Source organism: Rhinolophus sinicus, chromosome 4, assembly GCF_057876585.1.
Source record: "Rhinolophus sinicus isolate RSI-liver-muscle chromosome 4, RSI-T2T, whole genome shotgun sequence".
Taxonomy (NCBI): Eukaryota; Metazoa; Chordata; class Mammalia; order Chiroptera; family Rhinolophidae; genus Rhinolophus; species Rhinolophus sinicus.
The window spans coordinates 75,945,423-75,963,011 of NC_142504.1; the positions used below are offsets into that span (position 1 = coordinate 75,945,423).

General features: G+C 33.4%; 1 protein-coding gene and 1 non-coding gene across 6 annotated transcripts in view; one reads left to right on the top strand and one right to left on the bottom strand.

Annotated features, from left to right (window-relative positions):
- Positions 1 to 17,589, bottom strand: part of ROCK1 (Rho associated coiled-coil containing protein kinase 1) — a 141,705-nt gene that overhangs the window by 96,644 nt on the left and 27,472 nt on the right. For all 5 annotated transcript variants that reach the window (XR_002138132.3, XM_019741231.3, XM_019741232.3 and 2 more), the window contains exon 2: positions 6,009 to 6,090. Coding sequence is in view for 4 of the 5 variants with exons in the window: in XM_019741231.3 (XP_019596790.1) it covers positions 6,009 to 6,090 (82 nt within the window). In the remaining variant the exon portion in view is untranslated. The remainder of the gene's footprint in view (positions 1 to 6,008; positions 6,091 to 17,589) is intronic.
- Positions 13,145 to 13,247, top strand: LOC141567058 (U6 spliceosomal RNA). Its single transcript, XR_012489454.1, has one exon. It is a non-coding gene; the product is annotated as a U6 spliceosomal RNA (small nuclear RNA).

The following is a 17,589-nucleotide window of genomic DNA, read 5'->3' on the forward strand; positions in this document are numbered from 1 at the left end:
AAATCTACATTTATCAGTCTTTTCTCATTTAAAATCAGCCCATCTACTTATCTTTAATTTTCTGGCAGCTCCACTATTCTCCAAAGTTTTTCTAAAGATCCTCAATCACATCAGCATGTTAATTCAATATTCTAGGGTATAATCTGCCTAGATCTGGGGGTATAAACTAATCGAAAGTGATCAAATTTCTTCTTTCCCTGATCTTTCTTTTATCTAGATTTTTAAAAACTCATGAAAATGAAAATAAAAAAACAAGACACAATGTAATTCTTTTTTATCCATTAACCCAAAAGGCCCAACCTGCCATTGCAGTCTCCTCTTCCGTCATCTGTCCTCCTTACCCCTTCCTGTTCATCATAAACTAAGTTCAATTTATACCAAACTCCTGGTTCTTCAAAGATACACTTTCAGATGGCTCTGTAACGTAACAAATGCTGTTCCTTCTCCACCTGAATTGTTCTTCCTCAATTGAGAAATCTAGTCCATCCTTTAAGACTCAAATCAAATGTTACCTTCAGAAGCCTTTCTTTACTCCCTCAATACCTATGCATCATTTCATTCTCTACAAACTTCCACTATTATAAAGGTATATTCAAGTTACTATTTGCTTCTGTGTGTATTTCCCTCCACAAGATGGTAAGAGGTACAGTTTCTAAGAAAAACACTGTCTATTCCACATCTTTAGTGACTGAACATTCAAAAAATAATTCAAGAATAAGTGGTCACATGTAGTGAATTTATCATTTTCTCATACATCTTGAACCCACTGCTCTAAAAGGGGAAGGCTTGGGGGGGGAGTTATTTTTGTTGTCTTGAAAACTTTTCACAAGTCTCGGCTCATCACAGACTTTTGGCTCAACACAATTTTTATAGATTTATGCTACTCTTTTGCATTTATCCCTGGATATGTACTCATCCTTAATGCGGTCATTAATATCCTTTTCAATTTGAGCTGAGAACTACCTGTGGAATAACCCTGGTTTCCTTGACTGCAACCTTTTTATGTTTACCTCTTTTTGAAATAGCATCCTTCACTTGGAATCACTGTACTAGGATTTATCTTTTCAATAAATTTGATTAAACTTCCTAAGCTTAGAGCACATGCCTGGTACCCAGCATCTCTTTCCTTAACATAAAGTCTTGGGCAATGGTTCTCAACTGACGGCAATTTTGATCCCCAGGGGACATGTGGCCAAGTATTGAGACATTTTTGGTTGTCACAATGGGGGTCGGGGGGAGGAGGGAGAGTGCTACTGGCTACTGGCACCTTGAAGGCAGAGGCCAGGGATGCTGTTAAACATCCTACAATGCAAAGAACAGTCCCACAGCAAAGAGTTATCAGACCCAAAAATGTCAACAGTTGTTGCTGATCTAAAGAGAACTGAATGCTTTGTCTCAAGGTCTGTCACGTCTCAAATGCTAACCAATTCAGCCGTTTTTGTTCAAAACTCAGAATAGCAATTACTCTCACTACTTTCTTAATAATTAAATTATTGGCAAAGCACATAAAGATTTCATCAATTGTTCTACATGCCTTCATAAGTAGATAACTGCTACACCATCACTACCACAGCCATTATGCCGCTTTTGTAATCAACATTAGGAAAGCTATTACACAGTATGCTACCATAAAATTTGGGCTTATTTTTTTACCCAAACAAACGCTCTCTACCACATTTTTACTCTCAGAGTCATGGATTTTCTTTATACAATGCTCTTCCTTCCTCCATTACCTTTTTTTAGACTGTGGTAAGATTAGTTTAATAAATTCTTATTTGTTTAAATTCTAATAATAAATACTAATTTGTTTAAACTTATTTGTTTAGTAAAGACTTTTCTACGAACATATTATAACTATGAACTTTGTACCCCAAAGTCTCAGTGACATTCATAATGGTTTATAAAACTATAGTCATAATCACTGTTCCCAAATTCCCCCTCCCTTCACCTCTCAACACCCCCACCCAACATGTTTCTACAAAAATGTGAGTATCTCCTACCAAGATAGTTTCATTATGGGCATTTCTCTAACTCCAACCTAAAATTCACCTTAAAATCTTTATCACTTACATGAGGCTGATAAACATTTTCTTTGGAGTCCTCGTTATTTAGATTCCACACACCAGAGTTCAGAACAACAAATCTTCCTATTTAACTAAATAGTATTCAGTCAAATGGTCACAGATTCTCTTTTCCCCTTCAGTCACCACACATTATTCAACCCAAACAAATGAAAATTAACAGCGTGTAATATAGTTAGACCTGAAGTTTAAAATATTTCAAGTTGCTATACTTTAAAGCTGCTATATACTTTAGTGAGACTTAGTACATACTAAACAGAAAGATTTTATCCCATATTCCAGGCGTATTCTTAGATCACTACATTTAATAATATCTGTTAGCAAAAAGCAATTCAAAACAAAACATCTACCTTTAGTAAAATAATATTGATGAACTCACTAATAAAAGCTATAAATATCCTTATGTATGAATTTCAGCAGTATGTAAAATACCATCTTGTGAAAATATATTACTTTGAAATATTACATTAACACAACTTCAGGAGTTGGAGGAAAACGTTATGTCATGTAAATGGAATCATACATTATGTACCCTTTTGTGCCTGGCTTTTTTCACTTAACCACAATGCTTTTGAGATGTATCAGTTATTGTAAGTATCAGTTAGTTACTCATTTTCACTGTTGAGTATTTCATTATGTAGATATACCACAATTTGTTTATCCATTTATCAACTGATGGGCATTTGGGTTGCTTCCAGTTTATAGCAATTATAAATAAAACTGCCTTAAGCATTCTCATACAGGTCTTTATGTGGACACATACTTTTATTTCTCTTGGATAAATACCTAGGAATAAATACCTGAGTAATATACTAAATGCATGTATTACTATAAGAAAAATGCAAGCTGTTTTCCAAAATGCCTTAATTACTATCTTACAAACCAACTAGAAATGTGTTAGAGTTCAGGTGCTCCACATTTCTATATATGTATACTTGATTTTGTCAGTTTTTAAATTTTTAGTTATTCTAATAGATGTATACTGGTATCTCACTGCAGCCATAATTTGCAACCTCCTAATGACTAATAATGTTGAGCAGCTTTCATGTGCTTATTGGTCACTTGCATATCTTCTTTGGAGAAATGTCTATTCAAATCCTTTGCTCATTTTTAAAATTGAGTTGTCTTTTTCTTTTTTGAGTTGTAACACTTCTTTATATATTCCAGATACCAATCCATTATCAGGTATATGATTTGCTAATATTTTCTCCTATTCTGTAGGTTGTCTTTTCACTTTCTTGATGGTGTCCTTTGAAGCACAAAAGCTTTTAATTTTGATGATTTTAATTTACTTATGTGTCTTTTGTTGGCTGTACTTTAGGTATTATATCTAAGAAACAACTGTTTAATCAAGGTCATGAAGATTTTTTTAGATTTGAAATTTGAGATCTTACATTCTGAATTAATTTTGTACATAGTGCGAAGTAGAATTTCATTCTTTTGCATATAGATGTCTGAGTTCCATTTGTTGAAAATACTATTCTTTTCCCTTTCATGTTTTGCAACTATTTTCTCCTCGTCTGTGGCTCACCTTCCCATTTTCTTAGCAGTGCCTCCTAAATAGAAAAGGTTTTGAATTTTGATGAAGTCTAATCTATCTTTACTTTAATACAATAATTTGTGTTATTTCTGTTCCATCTAAGAAATCCTTGCCTAACCAGTCATAATTATTTTCTATACTTTCTTCTGGAAGTGTTATATAGTTTACACTCTTATTGTTTAGGTTTATGATTAATTTTTGTATATAGTGTAAAGTAAGGCTGAATATTGAAAAATCAATTGACCATATATTGGTCTATTTCTGGCCTCTATTTTGTCCCATTTATTTATGAATTTAGTCTTTCATTAATTTTATACTGTCTTGATCTTGAAATCCGTAGTGTTAGTCCTCCAACTTTGCTCTTACTTTCAAAAATTGTTTGGCTATCCAGATCTTTCAAATTTCCATATGAATTTTAGAATTGCTGGTCATTTTATTTTTAAAAAAGCCTGCTTAGGTTCTGAGAATACATGGACTCTATAAATCAATTAATTTGGGGACTCGAACATTTTATTATGTTGGTGCCAAAGTAACTGCGGCTTAAAAGGTTAAAAATAATTGCAAAAACTGCAATTACTTTTGCACCAACCTAATAATACTGAACAGTCTAATCAATGAACATTGGAACCGTGCTGAACTTAATTAGTTCTTGAAACTGTTTTTGCAGAATCTTGAGGATTTTCAATAAAATTTTATTCTTCCTTTTGAATCTATATGATTTTTTTCTTTATTTTACCTAATTGCACTAAAACTTCCAGGACAATGTTGAATGAAAATGCTGAGAGATGATTGCCTTTTCCCAATCTTAAAGGAAAAGTATTTACTCATACACAACTACATACAAACTGAACTGTAGGTTTTTTGTAGATTCTCTTTATCAAGGTAAGGGAGTTTCCTTCAATTCCTAGTTTACAGAGATATATTTTTAAATCAAGAATGAATACTGAATTTTATCAAATGCTTTTCCTGCATCTACTGAAATGATATATGGATTTTCTTTTTTAGGATCCTAATATGGTAAATTACACTAATTGATTTTTAACCTTAAATTAATTTTGCAATCCTGGTGTAAACCTTCCTTGGTCACAGTTTTTACCTGACACTACACATGACTTGCTAAAATTTTGTTTTATCATCCTTTGTACTATCTCCAATTTAAAAACTAGACTAGACTACACAGGCTTATCAGTTAAAAGTGTAGTTTAGCTTATATTTTCATTTTATTTTATTTATTTCTATTATGACTACTGATGTTTCTATTTATAAAATGTAATATAAAGATATACTTAATATTATGAAAGCAGCAATGTTGCATAGCAAAAGGAGTAACAGATTAAGCAATCATGTTTTCCAATTCTTGCTATCCTAACTATAAAATTACATACTCCCCTTGTACTAACAAACACTTATCCTTTGCCTCCCATCAAATAAGAAATGGTCAGGTTTCTCCATCTTTTTTTGTGTGTGTTCTTTCGTTATATCGTTAAGTAGGGAGATAAGCAAATGTAAACAGTAATAAAATTTTGTGCAGTTTCAGTAAGATGTGAAAAATTAAGAAAACTTTCATACTTAAAAAGTTCCCAATTCAGATCTGGTACCATACTCCAAAATAAAATTAAGGCTGAATAAATATTTTTATAAAAAAACAGAAAACTGAAAAAAACATAAAATTGATAAGTAAAATTCTGAGGAAGATTTCAGAGTAGAAATGATAAAAGAAATTACAACACAGTAAAAACATTTGACTATTTAGAAAAATAAAACATTTTAACAAAACATATGTAACCAAAATTGAAAGATAATACTAAAACCAACCCAACCTAAATATGATCTAAATCTTATTATCAAATCTTCAAGATTAAAAGTTTGAAACTATTTTAATAAGTTCTTTAATCAAATTTTTAAGTGACAATATCTAATATCAAAATCCAAAACAGAGTTTTTAGAAAAGAACATCTGTAAAACTTAAATATAAAACAGCTTTCCTGAAAAAAAAAATTCTCATTATTTCAGGAGGGCTTTTCATATGTAATCTATTCTTACCTGCAGGTATTAAAATATAATAGCTAATTTTTTAATAAAAGAAAAATAAGTATAAATATAACATTATTGAAATTCAATGTGCATGCATGTATATGCTTATTTTAACATATTTATTTTAGCCATTTACTTTTCAATCCCTTCTCTGCAGACTATAGTTTTAGATTCCCGTGATAGGCATCAAAACAGATTAATAAAGTTTCTTTCCCATTTCCTATTCATTTTATTTAGGAATTATTGATGAAATAACCAAAAAGTAGACAGAGAGAAAAAAGAAGGGCTTGAATTATCGAAGTCAAAATTTCGTTACATACAGTCTACTGTTAACCTTCACAAAAATTACTTACATCTGCTTAAAAAGTTGTCAATATTTTTGTTTTTTCTTAAGGCAGGAAAATCCAAATCATATACCAAAGCATCCAATCCATCCTAAACAAATAAACAAACAAATAGTTAGTTTTTGGATCACACTATGAACGCTGTCCTTTTGTATGAGTTAAGAATAAAACACATCCTTCAACATTTAACTTGCCTTTTCTCATACAGCTTGCATTCATTTAACACCTTCTACAAGGTTACATGAATACTGGCAAAGAAAAAATTTGTTTTTATTTTATATATAGATTTTTCACCTAACTCTCCCAGACACAGGAGCAGCAAAATCACCACAGACTGGTTACAACTCATTTCAACTCATGCCCTTTTCCCTTCATGAGAGCATAAAATTTTACTCTTTACTCTCCCTTACTATTGCATTTATTTCATAGGCACTCATCAAAAACAAATGGCCTATATTTGTGACTACAAATATTTTACAAAGTAACTGAATAGTAGCTCCTAAAATGTGAAGTTCAGTATAAAATAAATTCTGTATTTAGATACATTTTTAATTATAAAAACATTGGATTTTCACAAGGGTTGTTTTTCTTTCCTTTACGTACTTTATAAGGCAACCATCAGTAAAGAACAAACATGAGCTTTTACTTTTACTATTAAGCAAATATTTAAATATTATGTAAGCAAGTGCAGGCAATGTGAAGGTGTACCAATCAGTGTTGAAATGGGAATGCATCTATTCAGGTTATATTATATCTTGTCATGTAGCAGGAACGGGAGGAACATTCAGACAAATCCAAGTAATCTTCATTTTATTTATCTAGCAGAGCCCAAGAATAAAAACAGAAGCAGCAAAAGAAGGTACACCTTCTGCAGACTTACATAGCCATGTTCATAAAAGGAGAAATTAAAGCTGGAGGACATACAGACTTTCTACTTGTGTTAAGCCACAGGTGTAATTCACCCAGATCTTTAAGAATATTTAAAATATTCCCCTAAGAAACCAAAAAGAAGAGTCAAATTTAAACAGGCTTTAAAATATATCATTGTATGAGTTAGAAATGGACCATGGAGAACACAGCCAACAATACTCATACTGTTGACTGCTTTAAGAGATCAACACATCCTATACTGGCTTTTCAAAATTCAGAGGTTTGTGCAGACCTGAAGAAAAAGCTTCTCCACTAAAGGAAGTTCATCTCTTCTTGAGATAATTTTCTTAGAGTCTTATAAGCCATTTGACTATTTCTGTTAATTCTTTTACAGAAAAGAGATGTGAACCTTTACATGAGAACTTAATTTTTAGAAAGACCAGCTAATGCTTGGTCTGTTCTAAATTGAAAAACCAAACCAATAAATTCACTATTTTCTAGGAGACGGTAAATTAAATATGAATATTTTTTAAAATTTTTGACTAGATTTTAAGTTCTTCAAGACAGAAACCACAGTTATCTCATTTTCTCCCACAGTGCCTTGAACAATAACCTGAACAAATGGCATAAAATGTATAATAAGCCAATGATTTTTATGCTCAACAGCAAAGGCATTACATTATTCAAGAAATAATAATTTTCTTAGACTAGATATTAAGTTTCAATGCATCGTGTCACTCCAAAAAATCATACAGACTATAGATTAGTGCAAGTACAGTATTCACCCCCTTATTTGTGGTTTCAGTTACTCACGGTAACCCTTGGTCCAAAAATATATGGAAAACTTAAAAAAAAAAAAATTCATAAGTTTTAAATTGTGTGCTGCTCTGAGTAGCACGATGAAATCTCACACCATTCCGCTCCATTCTGCCCAGGACGTGAATCATCCCTTTGCCCAGCGTATCCACACTGTACCTATATGCCACCCACCCTGCAGTCACTTAGTAACCATCTCAGTTACCAGATCAACTGTAATGGTATCACAGCGCTTATGTTCAATTAACCCTTATTTTACTTAATAATGGCCCCAAAGTGCAGGAGTAGTGAGGCTGACAATTCTGATATGCCAAAGAGAAGCCGTAAAGTGTATGTATATATAGGGAAAAAAATACATATATAAGGTTCGGTACTATCTGTAATTTCAGGCATCCAGTAGGGGTCTTGGAAAGCATCCTTGCGGATGGGGGCATGTAGACTATTGTACTAATAGCTACACAACAAAAATGTTAGACCAAATTTTGACACCTTAAAGTTGTCTGGGAAATGCCAAGTAGTTATAATGTGATAACCTCAATATATTATTATACTTCATAATAACTATTATTTTAAGAGCTCCTAGTAAACATCTACTTCCAGAGACATTTTCCAGTTCTAAAAGGTTCAGAACATCTAAATTTATACTAACTTAAATTACTTTCTAATATCAAATAAAACTTTAAAAAGAGAGGGAAATGTATATTAAATTTTACTCACATGCTCTCTTTGGTAAATATATTTAAAATAACTGCCTCCACTCTTACTTCAAATAAGTTTTTAGAAAAATTACTAAATGCTAGAAAAGAACCTCAAAAATTACCCTGTTTACCTTATTTTATAGCCAAGGCAAATAATAATGAGAAATATTAACTGACTTGTCCAATGCCACACAGCTAGCTAGTAAGCTGTGTAAGAATCAAAATACATATAACATGATCATGATAAAAACATGATTTTAAAAATCCTCAATGTCTTAAAAATGAAATTAAGAACTGAGAATAAACATCTATTTTTAAACCAAAGGTTTATTATTCAAAAATTAGTAGAAAATCACAAGTCATTCTAATTATACCTAGAAAGTACGCTGGCTGGGACGCAAACCCAGTGTTCTGGCTCCCTACTTTTTCTCCAATGTATTCTAATATACATTACTCCCTCTTCTGCACAACCTTCCCTAAACTACCTATTAAAACTAACAGTTCCCTTTGTATTAGTTATTTTTTACTTCAATCTTTGCAGCTAGATTTCAAGCACCTTGAACAAGTTAAATCCCAGGACCATGCATCACATTTTATTCATAGCATAGCAGGTACTGTTGGCTCGCCTACCCCAACAATTATTCCCAGCTCCCTAATTTAACCTTGATTTTGTTCAGGCCACCCACCTCCCTCCATGAGACTAAGATCTTCCAAGGAGGGAGAGACCTTCCCCAGCTCCAAGAGGCTGGTTAATCTAATCCAAGGCAAACGTGAAGACCCATGATTCTTGCTAGTGTTCAGCTTAAAAACAGGAAAATGGTAATAACCTGGTATGTGAAAGGTGAGGGAAAACCTACAGGAAGGTTTCTGAAAAAATTTTCTTCTCTTGAAAGGATACAGGTAAGACACAGTCCCTCCTTTCATGAGAAATTACCGTGTATGTACGTGACACCTTAAACAACAGCAGCCATCTTACAGCCAGCCTCAAGGGAAGTTGGCAGAGGATGACAGAGCCAAAAGATGGAAGGAACCTGGGTCCCTGATGATGTTTGTTGAACCACTGAATTAACCTACTCTGTAGCCGCTCAACCTATGCTTTCTTAATACATTTCCATTATGGTTTAACTCTATTTGCACTGAATTTTCTATTTCTTGTGACTAGAAACATCCTAAATGAAATACCTAGAAAGAGCTCAATAAATGCCTCTGAACTGAAATGTTAGGTTGGTGCAAAAGTAATTGTGTTTTAAACGGTTGAAAATAACTGCAAAAATTACAATTACTTTTGCACCAACTAGCATTAACCAATGCATGAGCTATAGGACTTGTTGCAGTGAAAAGGCAAGAGAACTAACTTACTGCTCATTCAATTGTGAGAACAGGGGCAAGATGGGGCTTACAAAAAGCATCACTCTTTAGTAAATGTTCACATAACTGGACAGCACTATGGAGATTTCTGAGTCATGCTTAATAATAAAACAAATTCCAGATGACTCAATAATTCAAACATGAAAAAATAAAGTAAAAGCATTTTAAAGAGAAAAAAAAATAGTATATTTGTATGTTACAATTGGAAGGACAAGTCACATAACTTTTCTGAGCCTCAATTTTCTCTTTTGTAAAATGAGGATATTAGCTACCTATAACTTGTAATAGATTTGTGAGAATTAAATGAGCGAAGTCTCTTTCCTTTATTTCTCTAGCTGACATTTGAAAGTTCTATAAGTTAGTCTCACTATTGATAAAAATGACATACATAAATAGACATTTTAGTGATGTGGTCATAAAAACTTAAGAGTAAGTCTTAGATCACAATGTTATACCCTTCCCCTTCCCCACTGCAGTAATCCCACCTATGATTTTTTCTTTTTTTTACGTTGGGACAATGCTTGACCACAGAATTTGATCATGCATTTGTTAATGAAAACTAGCTGCTTCCACTATATCACTATACACTGTAGTTTTACAGTAGCATGAGATGAGGTATGGCTTTTCAGAATAAACCATAAGTAAAAGTTGTATGCATTTTATCAGAGAAATAAAATGGGCAAGAAGGCATTCTTTTAGCATAATCTAAAGCACATACTAACAGACTAAGGGGACTCAAGACGGTGGGGTGGGGGAGGGGGGACACAGGCTCCACGTTAATGCAGTGGAGGAGCTACACACACAAGGAATGTCTATATCCAACCATAAACTGGGGCAAGAGATCCTGACTTTTATTCAACACTCAGAAGTTCTCTAGAAATAATAAAGAATAAGACTTCCCAACTTCCTAAAGTCCATATTCCAGTACCAGAACTCAAGATCTTAACACAAATTAACATTCTTCCAAGAGCAAACACAATTCACAAGGAATGACAGCCAAAGCATGTACTCAGTCCTCTACGCCTTCCAGCAATTTTAAGATTTAGGCATGAAGGAAAGCTACCCTCTACTTTTACAACATGTCCATCATTTAGCTTAACCATCAATTTAAGACAAGTAGGGGAGAGAATATATAAGAGAGGAGCCAATCAATATCAAAGAATTACAATGAATTCTTCGCTATTCATAATTGAACAAGATAGCAGATCAGTCATAGTGGTATAGTTTGAAAGAAGCTAGTCACATCAGAGAAGTAATTTCACATAAACACACAAAGGCAGGTATAATTCCAAGTATAACATTTTACAAGAATCTCTAAAGAATGAACATTTCACATTTCTTAAGAAGTGCTGGTATTAGGAGGGGCAAACACATCAGTTGTGTTGTCTCACAACAGAGCTTAAGCAAAAGGAGAAGCAGGAGAAACTATTCAGCTGAACACTGCTACAAACTTTAGCTCTCTGAATAGTTTTGAATTACAAAAATAAGAGTCCTACGTAAAATATCATTTAGAATTATATCCACTAGTAATAATTCATTTGTTATAAGGTATGAGAATATAACAACACTAGAAAAGGAAGATACATTATGTATAAAAAACATTCATTTTTAAGTAAGATTTCAAAATCTAAATGGTTACTATTCTAAAAATAGACATAGTTTTTGAGAAACTACCAAATAACTCATTAAAACTACAGCAGTAAAACTAAGGCTTCTGAAAACCAAACTATTTCCAAAATAGGCTGACCTTAGGTACTAAAAGAACTCTGTCAAACTTTTGAAGACAGAGAACGTACCACTTAGAGAAAATATTGTGCATATGTATAAATCTCTTTGCTAGATAAAGAGATAAGGAATTTCTCAAAATTAAGCAGATATAAAAATGAAAACAGCATTTCCTCAGGGAATTTGAACAACGTCTGATATTAAAAACAATTAAAATCTGTTTAACCAGTGTGACATTACTACACAGATGTCAATGCTCCCTCATTTTCTCTACACACATATAGCCCTATAACGGCACTTTCCAATCAGTCTCTCTCAGGCATCATTGTATGTTTTGTTAAATATTTAGAATAATTAATTTTTTTGCACTATAACTGTCCTAGGGAACATTGGCATCTATGTAGTAATGTCAAATAGGCCACGCTCACCCTAACCCACTGCCTTTGCACTTGCTCTTTTCTCTAGCTGGAATGTGAACATTACTTATATTCAGACTGCTTCAAATGTCACTTACTTTGTTGCTGCTTTTCCCAACACCCTGAGAAAATAATGACTGCCTATGTGCTTCCTATTATAGGAATTATTATATTTGTTATATTGTAATTATTTATTTATAAATCTGCCTCCTCTTCTGTAGGAAAACAGTAATATTAATAATAATAATAATAAAATACTTCCTGTATCTGGGAGTTCATTGGTTAGCAGGTGGACACAGTAAGTAATACAGATCCTCGGTGTTATAAGCAGGTACTACATGAACAGAGAAAAGAATGTTTAATCAATTGGGGCTTCATAAAGGAGATGTAATTTGAGCTGATTCTTTTTTTTTTTTTTTTTGAGCTGATTTTTAAGAACAGAATTTACAAGGAATAAAATGGAGGTAGGGCCAGGCAATTTAGAGAGAAAAGGCAAGGAGAACTTAGAGAATGAGAACAGACGCTCTGGTCCCAGAGAGGGAGAAGGAGGTGAATAAGACAAAGCTGGGTTACTGCTGTAAAAGTATAACATATCAGGCTAAGAATTTGGGTATTTATCTTCTGATATCCATTTTGAACCATAGGAATTTGGGTGGGGTGGGAACAGTCATATGACTGGTTTTTATTTTATCAAAGTCTGGCAATGATAAAGTTGATGAATTAGAACAAAAAGAGACAGCTAGAAATGGGGGCAATTAGGAGGATATTGTGATAATGCAAGTATAAGAAGATAAAAATCTGAACTGATCTACTGTGTTTCCCCGAAAAGAAGACCTAGCTGGACCATCAGCTCTAATAAGACGCATTAGAGCTGATGGTCCAGCTAGGTCTTCTTTTCGGGGAAACACGCAAAAGACGCATTAGAGCTGATGGTCCAGCTAGGTCTTCTTTTCGGGGAAACACGGTAGAGAGAATGGAAAAAGAGTCAAGACTAGCACCCTGGGAAACATTAACATCTGAAAGGTAAGCAGAAGAAAAATGGTCAATAAGCAGTCAGAGAGGTAGAGAAGGAAGATATAATAGCCATCATTAAAGTTGAGATAACTCTAGAAGGAATTTAAGAGCAGAATAAAATGCCACAGAGAAGTCAAATAGAATGAAAAATGCAAAAGAAGGCAAATAATTTGTAATTAAAATATCACTGATATGGTTGCACAATAATGTGAATATACTTAATACCACTGAACTGTAGGTGCTCGCTTCGGCAGCACATATACTAAAATTGGAATACAGAGAAGATTAACATGGCCCCTGCGCAAGGATAACACGAAATAATCAAAATGGTTAAGTTTCATGTTATATATATTTCACATTTTTTTTCTTTAAAGTCATTATTGGACATCAGCAAAATGGTGGACTAGGAAGCTCCAAGCTCTCATTTTCACAGAAACATAAATAAAATCCCCAGGAGCTATCTGAACCAACTCTGTAGGCACTGAAGAAAACAATCAAAGCTTTAAAGCAAATAAGCAAATGTCTGATCAAGTACAGCCATCTTCAAATGGTAGGAAAGTTTTGTGACAATTCTACTCACTCTTATTCCATCCCTCCCAGAGTGGGGGCAGTTTTGCTCTTGAGCAGGCAACAGATTGGTTCCTACTTCCCCCACCTTGAACCAGAGGAAGACCATATTTATAAATTATTGTGTATGTCTATTCTAACCTGTCTGGGTAGTGCCCAAAGGAGTAAGGCAAGGACCTTACAAAGAAAATGATAAAAGAATGAATCTTGGGATAGTAGGAATGAAGAATGATTGAAAAACAGTAAAAAGATGGAAAAACACAATACACTTTTTCTCTTGAAAAGTTGAAGCAAAAATTATATTACCTGATTGTTTCTCAATGTATGTAAGAAGGTATTAAAGATAAACATATTATAAACAAGGAGGGTAAAGGAACATAAAGAAGGTAAGATGTCTACCCTTCGTTTGCACAACTAAAATGCTGACACTAATCAAATGTGATGTTATATATGTCTAAGACCTAGAGTAACCAATAAAAGAGCTATACAAAGAAATACACACGAAAGCACTATAGGTAAAGCAGAATAATAATAAATGTTCAAGTAGTCCACAGGAAAGCAAAACAGGGAAACAAAAAGTAAAAAACAGGGATGTCACACAGAAAACAAAACAGCAGATTTAAATGCTAACAACAATTACATTAAATGTAAATGGTCTGAGGCAACAACACAAATTTAAAAAGACAGATTAGCAAAATCAATAAACCAATCTACAGACAAGAAATTCACTTCAAATGTAACAATATTGGTAGGTTGAAAATAAAAGGATGAGAAATGATACACCATAGAAATAGTAATCAAAAGAAAGCTGGAGTGGCTATATTAATAAAATAGACGTTGAAGCAAAGTAAATTACCAGGAACAGAGTGGGAAATTAAATAATGATAAGAGTCAATCCACCAAGAAGGCATAGCAATCTTAAATGTATATGTTCAGAACAAAAGAACTGCAAAATATGTGAAGCAAAATGGGTAGAAATGAAAAGAAAAATACACAAATCCAATCCACAGTTTTAACTGGCAACTTTGACACTCTTCTCTTAACTGATAGAACGGGACAGAAAATCAGTAAAACTCAGCAACACCATGAAGCAACAGGATCAAATTGACATTTATAGCACATTCCACCCAAAACAGCAAAATACACATTCTTTACAAGTGCTCATGAAATATTTACAAGATTTACCATATCCTATGCCATACCTCAATCCTCAACAAATTTGTAAGAATTAAAATCATAGTTGTGTCCTCTGACCAAAATGTAATGAAACTAACAAATAACACAAAGATAGTAATGCAAAACACTTGGAAACTAAATAACATATTTCTAAGTGATCCAAGGTCAAACAGAAAGTCTCGAGGGAAATTTTAAAAAAAACACACTGAAATGAAAAACACTGAAATGAAAATATATCAAAATTTGTGACACACAGTTAAAGCAGTGCTGAAAGGGAAATATATAGCACGAAATACTCATATTAGAAAAGGGAAATCATTTTCAATCAATAATCTAAGTTATTTTCTCCAAAAAACTAGAAGAGCAAAATAAAGCGAGAACAAACATAAAAAGAAAGCATAAAGAAAAAAAAAAAACACCCAGTAAAATTGAATACAGAAAAACAATACTAGTGAAAACTCAATGAAAACAAAAGCTGGTTCTTTGACAGTCAGTCAAACTGACAACGTTCTAGCAAGACCGACAAAGAAAAAAAGACACAAATTACCAATACCAAAAATGGAATAGGTGCTATCATACAGATCTTGCAGCTATACAAAGCAATAAGGGAATATTATGAACAACATATCAATTTGACAACTTCAATGAAATGGACAATTCCTTAAAAAGTACAAACTACCAAAACTAACCCATACAAAACGATATCGTTGAATAATACTATTAATAATGTAAAGCCCTCAGAAAAATAAATATCCAAGGCCGGATGGTTTCACTGGAGATTTCTACCAAATCTTTAAAGAATTAACACCAATTATACACAATCTCTTCCCAAAACAAAAAAGAAGGAAACACTTTCAAACTCATTTTACATAGCCAATAGTATCCCGATTCCAAAACCACAGTCACTACAAAAGAAGAAAACTACATACCAATATCTTTCATGAGTATAGAGGCAAAAGTTCTTAAAATATTAGCAAAACTCAGCAATATATAAAAGCAATTACACACCATAACGAACCAAGGTTTATTCCAAAGATTTAACTTACTCAATATTTTAAAATCAACCCATATTATTTACAATAGACAAGACATGTAAGCAACCTAAGTGTCCATCAATGGACAAAATGATAAAGAAAATCATACACACACACATACACATACATACACACACACACACACACACACACACACACACAAATATTATCTGACCGTAAAGAAAAAAAAAAGGAAATCTTGCAATTTGCAACAACATGGATAGAACATAAGGGTATTATGCTAATTGAAACAAGTCAGAAAAAGAAAGACAAATACTGTATGATTTCACTTATATGTGAAATATGATTTCACTTTACATTAAATTAAAAATTCTTTAAAATCCCCAAAACAAAAAAATGAACTCACAAATAAAGAGAACAAACTGGTAGTTGCTAGAGGCAAAGGTTGGCAGGGTTGTGGGCAAAATGGGTGATGGTGGTCAACAGGCACAAACTTCCAGTTATAAAATAAATGAGTCATGGGAATATAATGTACAGCGTGGTGACTACAGTTAATAATACTATTTTGTACATATGGAAGTTGCCAAGAGAGTAAATCTTAAAAGTTCTCATCACAAGAAAAAATTGTAACTGCGTGGTAATGGGTGTTAACTAGACTTATTGTGGTGATCACTGTTCAATATAAACAAATATCAAAGCATTTTGTTATACACCTGAAACTAATTTACTGTTATATCTTAATTATATCTCAATTTTTAAAAAGTGAAAAAAAAACCCAACCAATATAATTCACTGCAGGAACAGGCTAAAGAAGAAAAAAAAAATCACATGATAACAGATGCAGGAAAAGTATCTGACAAAAGCTAACACCCACTCACGAGAAAAGCTCTCAGAAAACTAGGAATAGAGGTGAACCTCCTCAACTTATAAAGAACATCTACAAAAAAACCTAAACCTAACATCATTCTTAATGGTGAAAGACTATGTTTTCCCTCAAAAATCAAGAACAAGGCAAAGATGTCCTCTCACCACTCATTCAATATAGCACTGGAATTCATAGCCTGCTCAATAAAGTAAGTAAGGGAAATAAAAGGTATACAGACCAGAAAGGAGGAAATAAAACTGTCCATATTTAGAGATTATATGATTGTCTATGCAGAAAATCCCAAGGAAGCTACAAAATACAAACAAAAACACCTAGAATTATTGAGTTCCACAGGTCCTAAGCCATAATATCAACATGCAAAAATCAACTGTATTTCTATATATTGGCAATAAACATGAGGAAACCAAAATTAAAAACACACCACTTACATTTACTCAAATAAAAAAAGAAATATTTAGGTATAAATCTAACAAAATGAGCTGAAAGCTACAAAACACTGATCGAAGAAACGAAAAAAGATGTAAATAAATGGAGACACCTATGGTATTCATGGACGGGAGGATTCCACACAGTAGAGATGCCAATTCTCCCAAAATTAATATCTAGGGGAATGGCCCGGTGGCTCGGCCAGTTGGAGCTCTGTGCTCCTAACACCCGTTTGTCTCCCACATGGGCCAGTGGGCTCTCAACCACAAGGCTGCGGGTTCAACTCCGTGACTCTGGCAAAGGATGGTGGGCTCTGCCCCCTGCTACTAAGATTGAACACGGCACCTTGAGATGAGCTGCCACTGAGCTCCCAGATGGCTCAGTTGGTTGGAGCGCGTCCTCTCAACCACAAGGTTGCCGGTTCGACTCCCGCAAGGGATGGTGGGTTGCGCCCCCTGCAACTAGCAACAAGCAACTGGACCTGGAGTTGAGGGGCGCCCTCCACAACTAAGAATGAAAGGACAACAACTTGACTTGGAAAAAACTCCTGGAAGTACACACTGTTCCCCAATAAAGTCCTGTTCTCCTTCCCCCCAAAAAAAAAATCTTAAAAAAAAAAAAAAAAAAAAATAG